This window comes from Nerophis lumbriciformis, linkage group LG01 (assembly GCF_033978685.3).
Source record: "Nerophis lumbriciformis linkage group LG01, RoL_Nlum_v2.1, whole genome shotgun sequence".
Classification (NCBI taxonomy): domain Eukaryota; kingdom Metazoa; phylum Chordata; class Actinopteri; order Syngnathiformes; family Syngnathidae; genus Nerophis; species Nerophis lumbriciformis.
Genome location: NC_084548.2, coordinates 4,270,001 through 4,290,012, shown reverse-complemented (window position 1 = coordinate 4,290,012; position 20,012 = coordinate 4,270,001). Strand labels below are relative to the sequence as shown.

The window sequence follows — 20,012 nt, the reverse complement described above, 5'->3', positions numbered from 1 at the left end:
AAATCCGAGTCTGAATCCGAGCTAATGTCGCTATAGCTTGCTGTTCTTTCCGCCATGTTTGTTTGTGTTGGCATCACTATGTGACGTCACAGGAAAATGGACGGGTGTATATAACGATGGTTAAAATCAGGCACTTTGAAGCTTTTTTTAGGGATATTGCGTGATGGGTAAAATTTTGAAAAAAACTTTGAAAAATAAAATAAGCCACTGGGAACTGATTTTTAATGGTTTTAACCATTCTGAAATTGTGATAATGTTCCCCTTTAAAATCCAGGCAATAGACCGTTGGGAGCAAATTAATACAATTTCATTGAGCAAATAGTCAAAATGAAGTTTTAGATAAGTTTAGGTTTGCGTTTAGGCCTGCACAGAAGGCCTTGCAAACCACTGGTATCTTCCCACTCTTGTTTGAACGTGTTGAATTGTGCAAATGTAAAAAATATGACACATTCCAATGCAAACACTATTAGGTACGTAGGTAAACCTACGCCGGATAGTCGAACCTCGGATTCAGGAGGAACAGTGTGGTTTTCGTCCTGGTCGTGGAACTGTGGACCAGCTCTATACTCTCGGCAGGGTCCTTGAGGGTGCATGGGAGTTTGCCCAACCAGTCTACATGTGCTTTGTGGACTTGGAGAAGGCATTCGACCGTGTACCCCGGGAAGTCCTGTGGGGAGTGCTCAGAGAGTATGGGGTAACGGACTGTCTTATTGTGGCAGTTCGCTCCCTGTATGATCAGTGTCAGAGCTTGGTCCGCATTGCCGGCAGTAAGTCGGACACGTTTCCAGTGAGGGTTGGACTCCGCCAAGGCTGCCCTTTGTCACCGATTCTGTTCATAACCTTTATGGACAGAATTTCTAGGCGCAGTCAAGGCGTTGAGGGGATCTGGTTTGGTGGCTGCAGGATTAGGTCTCTGCTTTTTGCAGATGATGTGGTCCTGATGGCTTCCTCCGGCCAGGATCTTCAGCTCTCACTGGATCGGTTCGCAGCCGAGTGTGAAGCGACTGGGATGGGAATCAGCACCTCCAAGTCCGAGTCCATGGTTCTCTCCCGGAAAAGGGTGGAGTGCCATCTCCGGGTTGGGGAGGAGATCTTGCCCCAAGTGGAGGAGTTCAAGTACCTCGGAGTCTTGTTCACGAGTGGGGGAAGAGTGGACCGTGAGATCGACAGGCGGATCGGTGCGGCGTCTTCAGTAATGCGGACGCTGTATCGATCCGTTGTGGTGAAGAAGGAGCTGAGCCGGAAGGCAAAGCTCTCGATTTACCGGTCGATCTACGTTCCCATCCTCACCTATGGTCATGAGCTTTGGGTCATGACCGAAAGGACAAGATTACGGGTACAAGCGGCCGAAATGAGTTTCCTCCGCCGAGTGGCGGGGCTCTCCCTTAGAGATAGGGTGAGAAGCTCTGCCATCCGGGGGGAGCTCAAAGTAAAGCCGCTGCTCCTCCACATGGAGAGGAGCCAGATGAGGTGGTTCGGTATTGTGGCAGTTCGCTCCCTGTATAATCAGTGTCAGAGCTTGGTCCGCATTGCCGGCAGTAAGTCGGACACGTTTCCAGTGAGGGTTGGACTCCGCCAAGGCTGCCCTTTGTCACCGATTCTGTTCATAACCTTTATGGACAGAATTTCTAGGCGCAGTCAGGGCGTTGAGGGGATCTGGTTTGGTGGCTGCAGGATTAGGTCTCTGCTATTTGCAGATGATGTGGTCCTGATGGCTTCCTCCGGCCAGGATCTTCAGCTCTCACTGGATCGGTTCGCAGCCGAGTGTGAAGCAACTGGGATGGGAATCATCACCTCCAAGTCCGAGTCCATGGTTCTCTCCCGGAAAAGGGTGGAGTGCCATCTCCGGGTTGGGGAGGAGATCTTGCCCCAAGTGGAGGAGTTCAAGTACCTCGGAGTCTTGTTCACGAGTGGGGGAAGAGTGGATGGTGAGATCGACAGGCGGATCGGTGCGGCGTCTTCAGTAATGCGGACGCTGTATCGATCCGTTGTGGTGAAGAAGGAGCTGAGCCGGAAGGCAAAGCTCTCGATTTACCGGTCGATCTACGTTCCCATCCTCACCTATGGTCATGAGCTTTGGGTCATGACCGAAAGGACAAGATCATGGGTGCAAGCGGCCGAAATGAGTTTCCACCGCCGAGTGGCGGGGCTCTCCCTTAGAGATAGGGTGAGAAGCTCTGCCATCCGGGGGGAGCTCAAAGTAAAGCCGCTGCTCCTCCACATGGAGAGGAGCCAGATGAGGTGGTTCGGGCATCTGGTCAGGATGCCACCCGAACGCCTCCCTAGGAAGGTGTTTCGGGCACGTCCGACCGGTAGGAGGCCACGGGGAAGACCCAGGACACGTTGGGAAGACTATGTCTCCCGGCTGGCCTGGGAACGCCTCGGGATCCCCCGGGAGGAGCTGGACGAAGTGGCTGGGGAGAGGGAAGTCTGGGCTTCCCTGCTTAAGCTGCTGCCCCCGCGACCCGACCTCGGATAAGCGGAAGAAGATGGATGGATGGATGGATGGTATGTTCGAAACCATCTCCTCGAGTTTCTCCGGTGTAGCCTCGTTCCGTATTACTCTCAAACTTTAATGGCATGCGGTTTACCGTCAAATGAGCTTTGTCCTTAGTTAGTGTGCTACTCTGCCACCAGGTTCACCATCTGCCATAAAACAGAGGTGATCAAGAACACGCTGAACCCGGCGTGGCAACCCTTCACCATCCCCGTCAGAGCTCTCTGCAACGGCGACTACGACAGGTCAGGAAACAGCCGTCGGAATCGTGCATAAATGCATGCATAAAACCGCATAGTAAAACCCTGGATGTTTTGATGCATTTCACGCGTCCGTCGTTCGCCACTTAAGCAAGGGATTCTAAATGGAGGCGATGACATCACCTGTTGCCGGGGCGGTCAGAATAATGCCAGCAGTCGGTTATGGTGTCCCGGGGACCAGCGCTGGTGTTATTGAGACCGACTCTGCTCCCAAACGACAGTCTGCATTACCTTCACGTTCCCACTGCGCCGAGCAGATGTGGCGGCCACTTGCAGGCAAGGTGCACTCTGCATATACTTAACGTCCTCCAGGGGCTCACGTCTCGCTGAGCTCGCCCTTGAGGGACTAAGAGCACGGTATTACATCCCAAAAAAGCCCTGAAGCCGGAATTCTAGGCTTGCCTTCACTCTTGCCATTCGATACTCTGGTGCGTAAAATAAAAAATAAAAAAAAGATACTGCACTTTTTTTAATGTAATATTCTTAGATTCCTTTTCAGAATTAAAATCAGACAAAAACACAGAATGGCATTAGCATTGTCAATAAATATTTAGATGATTTCCTACTATTGATCCTGATTTAAACCCTTTTGGATTTTTGCCCCCAAAGCCCACCTGTATCCAGGGACGTGTTTCTTGAGTTTGTAAACAATAACAAAAACAACTTAAAAACGATTTTGTGACAGTAAAAAAATATGGATGTATCAATCAATCAATCAATCAATGTTTATTTATATAGCCCTAAATCACAAGTGTCTCAAAGGGCTGCACAAGCCACGACGACATCCTCGGTACAAAGCCCACATAAGGGCAAGGAAAAACTCACCCCAGTGGGACGTCGATGTGAATGACTATGAGAAACCTTGGAGAGGATCGCATATGTGGGTAACCCCCCCCCCCTCTAGGGAGACCGAATGCAATGGATGTCGACCATATACTGATACTATACTTGGTATTGTTATTGTCTATAACAGGGCTCGGCAACCCAAAATGTTGAAAGAGCCATATTGGACCAAAAATACAAAAAAAAAGCAAAAAACTAAAAGCCTTATATACGTGTTATAATGAAGACAACACATGATGTAAGTGTCTATATCGTCTACATTAGCCTACTATCAGAATGACTTTAAAAGTCTTATATAGGTGTTATAATGAAGGCAACACATGATGTAAGTGTCTATATTAGCTATATTAGCCTACTATCAAATTACTTTAAAAGTATTGTATATGTGTTATAATGAAGGCAACACATGATGTAAGTGTCTATATTAGCTATATTAGCCTACTATCAAAATGACTTTAAAAGTCTTATATAAGTGTTATAATGACGACAACACATGATGTAAGTGTCTATATAAGCTGCATTAGCCTACTATCAAAATTACTTTAAAAGTTTTATATAAGTCTTATAATGACGACAACACATGATGTAAGTGTCTATATCATCGGCATTAGCCTACTATCAAAATGACTTTAAAAGTCTTATATAAGTGTTATAATGAAGGCAACACATGATGTAAGTGTCTATTTAAGCTGCATTAGCCTACTATCAAAATTACTTTAAAAGTTTTGTATAAGTGTTATAATGAAGACAACACATGATGTAAGTGTCTATATCATCTACATTAGCCTACTATCAAAATGAGTTTAAAAGTCTTATATATGTGTTATAATGAAGGCAACACATGATGTAAGTGTCTATATTAGCTATATTAGCCTACTATCAAAATGACTTTAAAAGTCTTATATAAGTGTTATAATGATGACAACACATGATGTAAGTGTCTATGTAAGCTACATTAGCCTACTATCAAAATGACTTTAAAAGTCTTATATAAGTGTTATAATGACGACAACACATTATGTAAGTGTCTATATAAGCTGCATTAGCCTACTATCAAAATGACTTTAAAAGTCTTATATACGTGTTATAATGAAGACAACACATGATGTAAGTGTCTATATCATCTACATTAGCCTACTATCAAAATGACTTTAAATGTCTTATATAAGTGTTATAATGAAGGCAACACATGATGTAAGTGTCTATTTTAGTTGTATTAGCCTACTATCAAATTGACTTTAAAAGTCTTATATAAGTGTTATAATGACGACAACACATGATGTAAGTGTCTATATCATCTACATTAGCCTACTATCAAAATGACTTTAAAAGTCTTATATAAGTGTTATAATGACGGCAACACATGATGTAAGTGTCTATATCATCTACATTAGCCTACTATCAAAATGACTTTAAAAGTCTTATATAAGTGTTATAATGAATGGCATGTTAGCATCGATTAGCTTTCAGTCATGCACTGACCAAATATATCTGATTAGCACTCCAACAAGCCAATAGCATCAACAAAGCTCACCTTTTGTGCATTAACGCACAGCATAAACAATTTGGTGGACAAAATGAGACAAAGAAGGAGTGGCATAAAACACGTATTTATGTGGCAGCATCCGGAGAAAGTTGTACATGTAAACAAACTACGATGAGTTCAAGGATCGCTGAAATGAGTAGGACAAAACGGTGCTGGCCAAATACTCTCACCAGTGAAGCGTGTTCAATGTAAACAGTGGGATTTCTAACAATTAGGAAGGTTTGTGTCATGTTTGTTCTCCTACAGAAAATATATTAGAAGATGTCAGGTTCAAACACTGATGACATCTATTAAACAAGACAAGAAGCAAAGAATCAAACAAGAGACCGAATTAAATTTGGACTCAATTGAGGAGAGCTGTAACCTCTTACAGTGTCTTAGCACGCTCTGACAAAAAAGGTCTACGTCTCCTCCTTTATTTGGACACTCCCTGTTTACACAACAACATCTGCTTCCAAAGGAATGGGGAGTATGTAAACAGTCATTGTTTTCGGTCACATTAACACAAAAGAAAAAAAGATGCCTCGGGCTTGGGCTGGTCCTGGCTTCAGCTTGAGCAGGTCTTCGATGACAATAGATAACCCCCCTCCCGTCTCCCCCCATCGTACACATTGGAATTTTCCAAGCCTTTGCTTTGAGTTCATCGGGAACTCAGAGAACGGAAAGTTTTTTGATAATTTACATACAATTTTTCTGACGAAAACATCTTTTTCTATTCACACACATCTCTGAAAGAGGTCCAGGGAGCCACTAGGGCGGCGCTAAAGAGCCCGTGGCTCTAGAGCCGCGGGTTGCTGACCCTCGGTCTATATGTCCCGCTCCGCCAACCTCCAGTGATAATGGTACATGTCAGAAACATACTGGAGGCGAGGATTTGTGGCATGACAGGTGAGATTGTTCTCAGCATCACTACGAGGTGATGCCAATCTTTCATCATTTGTTCTAAACAGGGTGCAGCTATACGACTACCATTTTTTTTTTTTTTTTGCAGCTAGAATAACTCAGACGGCAGATACTCAGGGGGGTTTTCCCGCAGGCGTGAATTACATTTGATGTCCTCATGAGACATCAGAGCTCTCCGTACGAGACTGAAATAAAATGTCAATATGTGCAATGAGTGAGTCGTATCATCCTGGTGAAGTAGGACATTTACCAAAGACCGTGGATTGAGCTTTTTTTTTTTTTAATGCATTCATCATCTGCTTGTCTGGTTAGCCGCTAAAAAGGACTTAAATTGAACAATTAATTGGGAAACATAACTAATCAATACAGATCCATAAAAGGACAACTACAATACTCTTACATTTAGACGGGCATTTCATAGTCCACACACTCTTAGAAATAAAAGTGCTAAGTAGAACCATATAAGGTTCTTCGGCTCGTCCTCATAGGAGAACCCTTTTTGGCTCCAGGTAGAACCTTTTTATAAAGGTTCCACCTGGAACCCTTTTGGAGGGTTCTACCTATAACTGTGTGTGTAAGGTTCCACCCAGAACCCCCGATGAGAGGTTCTACAAAGAACCCACGCAGGGAGTTCCACTAAGAACCCTTTCATGTTTCAAGGGTTTCATCTAGAACCCACACAGGGAGTTCCACTAAGAACCCTTTCGTATTTCAAGGGTTTCATCTAGAACCCACACAGGGAGTTCCACTAAGAACCCTTTTGTATTTCAAGACTTTCAACTAGAACCCACGCAGGGAGTTCCACTAAGAACCCTTTTGTATTTCAAGGGTTTCATCTAGAACCCACACAGGGAGTTCCACTAAGAACCCTTTTGTTTGTCAAGGGTTTCATCTAGAACCCATGCAGGGAGTTCCACTAAGAACCCTTTCAGGTTTCAAGGGTTTCATCTAGAACCCACACAGGGAGTTCCACAAAGAATTCTTTCATGTTTCAAGGGTTTCATCTAGAACCCACACAGGGAGTTCCACTAAGAACCCTTTCGTATTTCAAGGGTTTCATCTAGAACCCACACAGGGAGTTCCACTAAGAACCCTTTTGTATTTCAAGACTTTCAACTAGAACCCACGCAGGGAGTTCCACTAAGAACCCTTTTGTATTTCAAGGGTTTCATCTAGAACCCACACAGGGAGTTCCACTAAGAACCCTTTTGTATTTCAAGACTTTCAACTAGAACCCACGCAGGGAGTTCCACTAAGAACCCTTTTGTATTTCAAGGGTTTCATCTAGAACCCACACAGGGAGTTCCACTAAGAACCCTTTTGTTTGTCAAGGGTTTCATCTAGAACCCATGCAGGGAGTTCCACTAAGAACCCTTTCAGGTTTCAAGGGTTTCATCTAGAACCCACACAGGGAGTTCCACAAAGAATTCTTTCATGTTTCAAGGGTTTCATCTAGAACCCACACAGGGAGTTCCACTAAGAACCCTTTCGTATTTCAAGGGTTTCATCTAGAACCCACACAGGGAGTTCCACTAAGAACCCTTTTGTATTTCAAGACTTTCAACTAGAACCCACGCAGGGAGTTCCACTAAGAACCCTTTTGTATTTCAAGGGTTTCATCTAGAACCCACACAGGGAGTTCCACTAAGAACCCTTTTGTTGGTCAAGGGTTTCATCTAGAACCCATGCAGGGAGTTCCACTAAGAACCCTTTCAGGTTTCAAGGGTTTCATCTAGAACCCACACAGGGAGTTCCACAAAGAATTCTTTCATGTTTCAAGGGTTTCATCTAGAACCCACACAGGGAGTTCCACTAAGAACCCTTTCGTATTTCAAGGGTTTCATCTAGAACCCACACAGGGAGTTCCACTAAGAACCCTTTTGTATTTCAAGACTTTCAACTAGAACCCATGCAGGGAGTTCCACTAAGAACCCTTTCGTATTTCAAGGGTTTCATCTAGAACCCACACAGGGAGTTCCACTAAGAACCCTTTTGTTGGTCAAGGGTTTCATCTAGAACCCATGCAGGGAGTTCCACTAAGAACCCTTTCAGGTTTCAAGGGTTTCATCTAGAACCCACACAGGGAGTTCCACAAAGAATTCTTTCATGTTTCAAGGGTTTCATCTAGAACCCACACAGGGAGTTCCACTAAGAACCCTTTTGTATTTCAAGGGTTTCATCTAGAACCCACACAGGCAGTTCCACTAAGAACCCTTTTGTATTTCAAGACTTTCAACTAGAACCCACGCAGGGAGTTCCACTAAGAACCCTTTTGTATTTCAAGGGTTTCATCTAGAACCCACACAGGGAGTTCCACTAAGAACCCTTTTGTTTGTCAAGGGTTTCATCTAGAACCCATGCAGGGAGTTCCACTAAGAACCCTTTCAGGTTTCAAGGGTTTCATCTAGAACCCACACAGGGAGTTCCACAAAGAATTCTTTCATGTTTCAAGGGTTTCATCTAGAACCCACACAGGGAGTTCCACTAAGAACCCTTTCGTATTTCAAGGGTTTCATCTAGAACCCACACAGGGAGTTCCACTAAGAACCCTTTTGTATTTCAAGACTTTCAACTAGAACCCACGCAGGGAGTTCCACTAAGAACCCTTTTGTATTTCAAGGGTTTCATCTAGAACCCACACAGGGAGTTCCACTAAGAACCCTTTTGTTTGTCAAGGGTTTCATCTAGAACCCATGCAGGGAGTTCCACTAAGAACCCTTTCAGGTTTCAAGGGTTTCATCTAGAACCCACACAGGGAGTTCCACAAAGAATTATTTCATGTTTCAAGGGTTTCATCTAGATCTGACACAGGGGGTTCTAAAAACATCCCTTTTCAAAGGTTTTCACCGATAACCGTCTTGTCTTCTGAGGGTTCTATAAAGAACCATATTGTATTCTACAGATCAGTTTAGTTCATATTCTATTGTGGTCATTTATCATGTTGACATTGAACAAACATTCAAAACATTTTAATGAGAAAAACATTTATTTAAAGATAGGCACCATTATTGGCAAATGTTATCAGGAAGTATGTCCCTGGTGACACAGGATCTTACCCATGCTTTCAACAATCCCTGAAGAACTCTTTCTTCCAAAAACGGTTCTCTGGATCAAAATAGTTCTTACTGGAACCCTTAGTCTTAGTGAGAACCCTTTTAAAACCAATTATTCAGAAAAGGGGTTTTAAAGGGTTCTCTGGATCAAAATGGTTCTTCCTGGAACCATTAGCGTTACCAAGAACCCTTGAAAAACCCTTTCTCCGGGAAAGGGTTTTTCAGAAGCAAATGGTTCCAGTTAGAACCTCAGCCCTTGTAGAAGAACCCTTTTAGAACCCTTATTTCTAAGAGTGCAGCGGGTAACTCATTTAAAACAATCTGAAATTATTATTATTATTATTTTTTTTGTCTGGCAGTTGCCGATGAACACATTTACTGTGATTTTTATATATTTTATTTTTTTTGTCTAAGCTTGTTGCTAGGCAAAATTGTGCACCAAAGCCCAATTAGTCACACTGTAATTTAGCTTTTGCTTTTGTTTTAGGTTGTTTTGCTTTTTAACTTGAGGCATTTGTCATTTGTCATTTCTGGGGCTGAGGTTGCTGAGGTAGTTAAAAAGCTCCTCGGTGGCAAGGCCCCGGGGGTGGATGAGATCCGCCCGGAGTTCCTTAAGGCTCTGGATGCTGTGGGGCTGTCTTGGTTGACAAGACTCTGCAGCATCGCGTGGACATCGGGGGCGGTACCACTGGATTGGCAGACCGGGGTGGTGGTTCCTCTCTTTAAGAAGGGGAACCGGAGGGTGTGTTCTAACTATCGTGGGATCACACTCCTCAGCCTTCCCGGTAAGGTCTATTCAGGTGTACTGGGGAGGAGGCTACGCCGGATAGTCGAACCTCGGATTCAGGAGGAACAGTGTGGTTTTCGTCCTGGTCGTGGAACTGTGGACCAGCTCTATACTCTCGGCAGGGTCCTTGAGGGTGCATGGGAGTGTGCCCAACCAGTCTACATGTGCTTTGTGGACTTGGAGAAGGCATTCGACCGTGTCCCTCGGGAAGTCCTGTGGGGAGTGCTCAGAGAGTATGGGGTATCGGACTGTCTGATTGTGGCAGTCCGCTCCCTGTATGATCAGTGCCAGAGCTTGGTCCGCATTGCCGGCAGTAAGTCGGACACGTTTCCAGTGAGGGTTGGACTCCGCCAAGGCTGCTCTTTGTCACCGATTCTGTTCATAACTTTTATGGACAGAATTTCTAGGCGCAGTCAAGGCGTTGAGGGGATCCGGTTTGGTGGCTGCAGGATTAGGTCTCTGCTTTTTGCAGATGATGTGGTCCTGATGGCTTCATCTGGCCAGGATCCTCAGCTCTCACTGGATCGGTTCGCAGCTGAGTGTGAAGCGACTGGGATGAGAATCAGCACCTCCAAGTCCGAGTCCATGGTTCTCGCCCGGAAAAGGGTGGAGTGCCATCTCCGGGTTGGGGAGGAGATCTTGCCCCAAGTGGAGGAGTTCAAGTACCTCGGAGTCTTGTTCACGAGTGAGGGAAGAGTGGATGGTGAGATCGACAGGCGGATCGGTGCGGCGTCTTCAGTAATGCGGACGCTGTATCGATCCGTTGTGGTGGAGAAGGAGCTGAGCCGGAAGGCAAAGCTCTCAATTTACCGGTCGATCTACATTCCCATCCTAACCTATGGTCATGAGCTTTGGGTTATGACCGAAAGGACAAGATCACGGGTACAAGCGGCCGAAATGAGTTTCCTCCGCCGGGTGGCGGGGCTCTCCCTTAGAGATAGGGTGAGAAGCTCTGCCATCCGGGAGGATCTCAAAGTAAAGCCGCTGCTCCTCCACATGGAGAGGAGCCAGATGAGGTGGTTCGGGCATCTGGTCAGGATGCCACCCGATCGCCTCCCTCGGGAGGTGTTTAGGGCACGTCCGTCGGGTAGGAGGCCACGGGGAAGACCCAGGACACCTTTGGAAGACTATGTCTCCCGGCTGGCCTGGGAATGCCTCGGGATCCCCCGGGAGGAGCTGGACGAAGTGGCTGGGGAGAGGGAAGTCTGGGCTTCCCTGCTTAGGCTGCTGCCCCCGCGACCCGACCTCGGATAAGCGGAAGAAGATGGATGGATGGATGGCATTTGTATCATGTCAACAGAATAAGAACACAGTAATAATAATAATAATTATAATAACATCAATGATAATGATGATAATAATATTATTATTGATAACACTACTGTTACTACTTAAAATAGTAATATTAATATTCATAATAATGATAATACGAAATATTAATAATAATAATAATATTAATGTGTAATTATCTCCATTCTTTTGTTGTTCTACAGTCTAAATCAGGGGTGTCAAACTCATTTTAGATGGGGGGCCACATGGAGAAAAATCTACTCCCAAGTGGGCCGGACTGGTAAAACAAGGGCGCGATAACTTAAAAACAAAGACAGGCGCACTTAAAATACGTTTTTTTTCTTCTCAAAACTCAACAGTGCGCCTTATAACCCGGTGCGCCTAATGTACAGAATAATTCTGGTTGTGCTTACCGACCTCGAAGCTATTTTATTTGGTACATGGTGTAATGATAAGTGTGACCAGTAGATGGCAGTCAAACATAAGAGATATGTGTAGACTGCAATATCAACATTATATATGTTCCATTGAAAATATAGAACATTACACACAAAAATGTATCAAAATGTTTTAGTAGGACTTTGGTAAGCTATGAAGCCACACCGCTTGATGGATTGTACTGTGCTTCAATATAGGAGTATTATTATGGTGTGTGTATAAGGTAAGACATATTATCTGGCATTTTGTTTTGCAATGATATGCAAAAGTAACTTTTCTTACCTTCTGGTACGTGCTGATCTGTATTTGGGATCTGCATACATCCTGAAAAATGTGTAGTCCGTGCCTACACCGTAGTCGATAAGCTTCTTCTTTTTCTCTATCTTCTTGTTATGTGACATTCATCCTCCACTGTTGCCATTTCTAATATAAAGTAGTGTAAAGTTCTTACTTATATCTACAGATGTCCGACAAAGGCTTTTTTGCCGATATCCGATATTCCGATATTGTCCAACTCTTAATTACCGATTCCGATATATACAGTCGTGGAATTAAACACATTATTATGCCTCATTTTGTTGTGATGCCCCGCTGGATGCATTAAACAATGTAACGAGGTTTTCCAAAATAAATCAACTCAAGTTATGGAAAAAAAAAAATGCCAACATGGCACTACCATATTTATTATTGAAGTCACAAAGTGCATTATTTTTTTTAAATATGCCTCAAAACAGCAGCTTGGAATTTGGGACATGCTCTCCCTGAGAGAGCATGAGGAGGTTGAGGTGGGGGTATTGGGGTAGGGGGTAGCGGGAGGTGTATATTGTTGCGTCCCGGAAGAGTTAGTGCTGCAAGGGGTTCTGGGTATGTGTTCTGTTGTGTTTATGTTGTGTTACGGTGCGGATGTTCTCCCGAAATGTGTCATTCTTGTTTGGTGTGGGTTCACAGTGTAGCGCATATTTGTAACAGTGTTAAAGTTGTTTATACGGCCACCCTCAGTGTGACCTGTATGGCTGTTGACCAAGTATGCGTGGCATTCACTTGTGTGTGTGAAAAGCCGTAGATATTATGTGACTGGCAGTGCCTTTAAGGTTTATTGGCGCTCTGTACTTCTCCCTACGTCCGTGTGCACAGCGGCGTTTTAAAAAGTCATACATTTTACTTTTTGAAACCGATACCAATAATTTCCGATATTACATTTTAAAGCATTTATCGTCCGATAATATCGTCAGCCCGATATTATCGTAACTCTCTACTTATATATGTCAGTAAACTCGTCATGAAAGCGCTAAAACATACCGGTGTAGTGAGTTTACATTATTCACCCAAGGAACTTTAGCTATTAGAGATTTCCGGTCGGACGGTTTTTCCCGGGACACATTTCTTCGGCCTTGTTGTTGTTGTTTCCGGATGAGGAGATGCTGCTCCGTTATTTATCGAAGTAAAGTCTAAATGTCATTAAAACAGTCAGCGCCATCTTTTGACACTTCTTCCACTCCCGTCCTTGCACGCTACACCGCTACAACAAAGATGACGGGGAGAAGACGCTGTCGAAGGTGAGCCACATAAATACATACTTGCCAACCCTCCCGGATTTTCCGGGAGACTCCCGAAATTCAGCGCCTCTCCCGAAAACCTCCCGGGACAAATTTTCTCCTGAAAATCTCCCGAAATTTAGGCGGAGCTGGAAGCCACGCCCCCTCCAGCTCCATGCGGACCTGAGTGACGTCAGGTGCGCAAAACCACGTAAATCGTTGGCCAACCAAAGAGTAACCCCAGTACGCTATAGCCAACATTCACCAGGAGATGGCAACAGACAAACATAGATCACTATTACATTCCTCCCCTTTTAGAAATGTATAGAAGTTACTCAAAATAAATAAACAACCCAACCAAAAAATGCAGCAGCTCAATTAAAAAACTGTACTTAAGCCACATTCTTTTCTTTTTTTTTTAGTACTGAACTGTTAACCCTCATTTGTAAAAAATAACATGCTTATTATACAAACAGTATTTGTACACCTTTTACACAGATTGTTATACTGTCTTCAGAGATTCAGTTTTTTTGGTGGTTCTCGAAACCTTTCTGGGTACCTGCGAAAGGGTGTTCAGCATGGTTAGAAAAATAGTGACAGAGAATAGAACAAGGATGGACAATTCAACTCTTAACTCAACAATGAGTAGATGAGTGTTTTGTGTGTGTATATGTGTAAATAAATGAACACTGAAATTCAAGTATTTCTTTTATTTATATATATATATATATATATATATATATATATATATATATATATATATATATATATATATATATATATATATATATATATATATATATATATAATAAAATAAATATATATATATAGCTAGAATTCACTGAAAGTCAAGTATTTCTTATATATATATATGAAATACTTGACTTGGTGAATTCTAGCTGTAAATATACTCCTCCCCTCTTAGCCCCGCCCCCAACCACACCCCCGCCCCACCCCGACCACGCCCCCACCCCCCACCTCCCGAAATCGGAGGTCTCAAGGTTGGCAAGTATGCATAAATAAGACCGCCCACAAAACGGCGCATCCAGAACCGACTGTCAGAAAGTGACTTGAAGATGGTTTGGTCTGTAAAACATCATCTATGCAACATTTTGACTAAAGAACCACCATTACATGTTATGTAGACCACAAGGAAGTCTTTTACATTTAGAAACAAATAATAATAATATGACTCCTTTAAAGGGGAACATTATCACCAGACCTATGTAAGCGTCAATATATACCTTGATGTTGCAGAAAAAAGACCATATATTTTTTTAACCGATTTCCGAACTCTAAATGGGTGAATTTTGGCGAATTAAACGCCTTTCTAATATTCGCTCTCGGAGCGATGACGTCACAACGTGACGTCACATCGGGAAACAATCCGCCATTTTCTCAAACACAGAGTCAAAACAGCTCTGTTATTTTCCGTTTTTTCGACTGTTTTCCGTACCTTGGAGACATCATGCCTCGTCGGTGTGTTGTCGGTGGGTGTAACAACACGAACAGGGACGGATTCAAGTTGCACCAGTGGCCCAAAGATGCGGAAGTGGCAAGAAATCGGACGTTTGTTCCGCACACTTCACCGACGAAAGCTATGCTACGACAGAGATGGCAAGAATGTGTGGATATCCTGCGACACTCAAAGCAGATGCATTTCCAACGATAAAGTCAAAGAAATCTGCCGCCAGACCCCCATTGAATCTGCCGAAGTGTGTGAGCAATTCAGGGACAAAGGACCTTGGTAGCACGGCAAGCAATGGTGGCAGTTTGTTCCCGCAGACGAGCGAGCTAAACCCCCTGGATGTCTTGGCTCACACCGTCCCGAAGATGATCAAGAGAAGAATATCGACCCTAGCTTCCCTGGCCTGCTGACATGAGGGTATGTCTACAGAATATATTAATTGATGAAAATTGGGCTGTCTGCACTCTCAAAGTGCATGTTGTTGCCAAATGTATTTCATATGCTGTAAACCTAGTTCATAGTTGTTAGTTTCCTTTAATGCCAAACAAACACATACCAATCGTTGGTTAGAAGGCGATCGCCGAATTCGTCCTCGCTTTCTCCCGTGTCGCTGGCTGTCGTGTCGTTTTCGTCGGTTTCGCTTGCATACGGTTCAAACCGATATGGCTCAATAGCTTCAGTTTCTTCTTCAATTTCGTTTTCGCTACCTGCCTCCACACTACAACCATCCGTTTCAATACATGCGTAATCTGTTGAATCGCTTAAGCCGCTGAAATCCGAGTCTGAATCCGAGCTAATGTCGCTATAGCTTGCTGTTCTATCCGCCATGTTTGTTTGTGTTGGCATCACTATGTGACGTCACAGGAAAATGGACGGGTGTATATAACGATGGTTAAAATCAGGCACTTTGAAGCTTTTTTTAGGGATATTGCGTGATGGGTAAAATTTTGAAAAAAACTTTGAAAAATAAAATAAGCCACTGGGAACTGATTTTTAATGGTTTTAACCCTTCTGAAATTGTGACCTTATATATGACAAAAGATAAAAAATAGACCATTTATCGGCAGTGCGCCTTATAATCCGATGCGCCTTATGGTCCGGAAAATACATTATGTGGGACCGTGTCAAATGCCTTTTTGTAGTCAATCCAAGCCATTGACAAGTTTGTTAACCTTCTCCGGCAATTCTTCAGGATTGCCTTGTTTACAGTATAAGCAACTGGTCATTTTTTTTCCCCGTGTGATTCCTTCCTGCTCATCCGCGAGCAGTGCATTACTTTCCAGGTGCTGGTTCAGCTTCTTACCCATTATTCAGGTGAGCAGCTTCCACATCTTGGGCAGGCAGGTGGTAGGACGATAATTGCTAGCCTGGATGCTCTTTGTCGGCACCTTCTAAATGAGCACGGTTCTAGCTCTGACCATCCACTCTGGCACATTTCCGTGGCTCACACAGTTGTTATCGGTGTAGTCCTGGCAGCCTCTTAAACCAGAAGACCTGGACTAGGTCAGGGCCGGCTGCCTTCCAGCTTGCCATCTTACTCACTTCAGTAATAATATTATTAGGGACCGTAATGTCCCTTTAGGACAGAGGACCCTATTGTATTTCGTGCGTTTTATTATTATTATTATTCCGCCATCTCTTTGAGCTGTAATTTGACCCTCTTAACATGCTTCAAAACTCACCATATTTGACACAAACATCAAAAAAACAAACCCCAAAACTCAAAATTGCGCTGTAGCGCCCCCTAGGAAAAAACACAGACAAAACTGCTTATAACTTCCGGTAGGAATGTTGTAGAGACATGAAATAAAAACCTCTATGTAGGTCTGACTTAGACTTAGATTTCATTCATTGACATCCTTCAGCAAAAATCAACAGGAAGTTGGCAATTCCCCCTTCAAAACAAAAGTTTAGTAAAAACTGTCACTTTTGCCTCTTTGAGCTGTAATTTGACCCCCTTAACATGCTTCAAAACTCACCAAACTGGACACACACATCAGGACTGGCAAAAATTGCGATCTAACAAAAAAAGCCCAACCCCAAAACTCAGGAAGTAAACACAGACACAACTGCTCCTAGGAAGAAAACTCAGACAAAACTGCCTGTAACTTCCAGTAGGAATGTCTTAGAGACATGAAACAAAAACATTTATGTAGGTCTTACTTAGACCTACATTTCATATACTGACAACCCCCAGCAAAAATTAACAGGAAGTTTGCAATTCCCCCTTCAAAACTAAAGTTTTGTAAAAACCGGTCACCTTTTTTCAAACATTATCTCCTCTGAGCGCGTTTGTCGTGTCGACTTCAAACTAGCACAGGAGAAAGATTGAACCCTTCTGATTAAAAGTTGACCAAATTGTTTTAATTACTGCTCCGGTTTGGATTCTATGTGCCGTCAAAGTCGGTCCCGTCCATCGCTGCTTGCAGCTTTAATTCTTATTATTATTTATATTAATATTATTACTATCATTAGTATTGAGATGGGTAGGTCGTGAGTTCAAACCCCAGGCCGAGTCATACCAAAGACTAACCCAACATTAAATGATCATAACTCAACTTTTGTGTTAAATAATTCAATGCAAAAGTTAAATTAACCCAAAATGTTGAGTTAAAATAACTCAAATAAGCGGTTTGTCCTCTTCTGAACCAGCAGTTGGGTTAAAATTGGGTTATTTTTTAACCCAACATTTTTTAGTGTGCATACTAAATACTCCGTACCAATGTACCGTCACACCACTTGTGTTTTCTCTATATATTAGAGTGTCCGCCCTGAGATGGGTAGGTTGTGAGTTCAAACCCCTGGCCGAGTCATACCAAAGACTATAAAAATGGGACCCATTACCTCCCTGATTGGCACTCAGTGGGTTGGAATTGGGGGTTAAATCACCAGAAATGATTCCCGGGCGCGGCCACCACTGCTGCCCACTGCTCCCCTCACCTCCTAGGAGGTGAACAAGGGTGATGGGTCAAATGCAGAGAATAATTTCGCCACACCTAGTGTGTGTGTGACAATCATTGGTACTTTAACTTTAACTTATTAGTAGTAGTAGTAGTAGTAGTGCCCTTGGATGAGATGGCGACTTGTCCAGGGTGTACACCGCCTTCCGCCCAATTGCAGCTGCGATAAGCTCTAGCGCCCCCTGCGACCCAGAAGAGAATAAGCAGTAGAAAATGGATGGATGGATAGTAGTAGTAGTACTGTTAGTAGTAATAAATATAATAATAATTAACAAGGCAATTCAGAATGCTTTACAGATGCATAAAATCTTGAATAAAAAGAAAATCATCAACAAAATAAGCATAAAATAATTAAACTAAAATAGAGTACTGTATAGATAAAATATTTGGTAACGTTTTAGTATTTGGAACATTTTCACCATTAATTAGTCGCTTATTAGCATGCAAATTAGTGACATATTGGCTCTTAATTAGTCATTATTAAGTACCTATTAATTCCTTATTCTGCATGGCCTTATTATAACCCTAACCCTAACCCTCTAACCATAACCCTAACCTTGTGGGACAAGAACAGGCTGTTCTGAAATCATCCCTTGAGGAATTTCAAAGGTGGATGCTTTTGACATCCCTCCCTCCTCAACGACACCCGGAAGTCGAACTTTGCTTACATTGCATGCAGAAAGACCCCAGGCCTATGAACACAACTCCACTACACCCAAAGACAATGGGCATATACACAGACACACTCCTCACCCTCACCCCACACCTTCACCACCACTTGATTCCCCTTCAGGGTGATGGACGGCTGAGTAGCGCTTTATAGCAGCAGTCGACCTCCAGGGCCCCAACTCCCCCCCTCTGTTGCGAGTTGTTGTGATTACCGTATTTTTCGGACTATAAGTCGCAGTTTTTTTTCATAGTTTGGCTGGGCTCCAGTGCGATTTATAGGTTTTTTCCTTCTTTATTATGCATTTTTGGCAGGTGCGACTTATACTCCGAAAAATACGGTATATGTAACATGTTTATGTGTGCTATGGCAAATTAGTTTTTTTTCCCTTGGACTCAGTCTGCACCCCCCAGCCTTTGACTGATATTTTTTTATTTTTAAGGAGCGCCGTAAATGGCTGATCCGCTGGCGGTCTCGTCTTGTCTCCCTGTAACGTATGTCTGCTCTTAGTGGGACTGTGCCCAAAATGTCATTTCAGTTCTTATGTGTGTTGTACATGTTAAAGAATGGACAATAATAAAGTATCCTGAATAACTCTAAATTAAGTCTTTGTTACTTAGAATATGTTCCCCATACTAAAGTGTTACCAAATATTTGTTTAGTAGTCGTAAGCACGGTTAAATAACAGTGTTTCAATATTCAGGCCTGTCTCACATCTCTGGAAGACTTTGCCGAATTGTAGGAGCTTAAAACTGAAATGCGTCCTTGTCATACTTGCCAACCTTGAGACCTCCGATTGGGGGTGGGGGGCAAGGTGTGGTTGGGGGCGTGGTTAAGAGGGGAGGAGTATATTTACAGCTAGAATTCACCAAGTCAAGTATTTCATATATATATATATATGTATATATATATATATATATATATACACACAAGAAATACTTGACTTTCAGTGAATTCTAGCGATAAATATATATTTATTTTATTATATTTATATATATATATATATATATATATATATATATATATATATATATATATATATATATATATATATATATATATATATATATATATATATATATATATATATATATATATATATATATATATATATAATAAATACTTGAATTTCAGTGTTCATTTATTTACACATATACACACACATAACACTCATCTACTCATTGTTGAGTTAAGGGTTGAATTGTCCATCCTTGTTCTATTCTCTGTCACTATTTATCTAACCATGCTGAACACCCTCTCTGATGATGCATTGCTGTGTGGCACGCACAAAGGTGCTTTCATCAAATGCACTAGATGGCAGTATTGTCCTGTTTAAGAGTGTCACAACATTGCTGTTTACGGCAGACGAACTGCTTTACGGTCGGTGTGTTGTTACCGCGCTGGGAGGACGTTAATGAAACTGCCTAACAATAAACCCACATAAGAAACCAAGAACTCGCCCTCCATCATTCTACAGTTATAACGTGATTGGGCAGGTACGCTGTTTATATTGTGGGAAAGCGGACTCAGGTCCGCATGGACCTGAGTCCGCCTGAATTTCGGGAGATTTTCGGGAGAAAATTTGTCCCAGGAGGTTTTCGGGAGAGGCGCTGAATTTCGGGAGTCTCCCGGAAAATCCGGGAGGCTTGGCAAGTATGGTCCTTGTCCTGCCTATTATGCATTTAAAATTGATTTTAATGACACTGTTTTGAATCAATAGATGGGGTACTTAATTGTTTCATATGTATTATTTTATGTTATCATG

At 42.8% G+C, this 20,012-nt stretch overlaps 1 protein-coding gene across 1 annotated transcript in view; it reads left to right on the top strand.

Annotated features, from left to right (window-relative positions):
• Window positions 1–20,012, top strand: part of cpne9 (copine family member IX) — a 368,575-nt gene that overhangs the window by 315,402 nt on the left and 33,161 nt on the right. Inside the window, exon 9 of the mRNA XM_061973839.2 lies at window positions 2,638–2,742. Within this exon, the coding sequence (XP_061829823.1) occupies window positions 2,638–2,742 (105 nt within the window). The remainder of the gene's footprint in view (window positions 1–2,637; window positions 2,743–20,012) is intronic.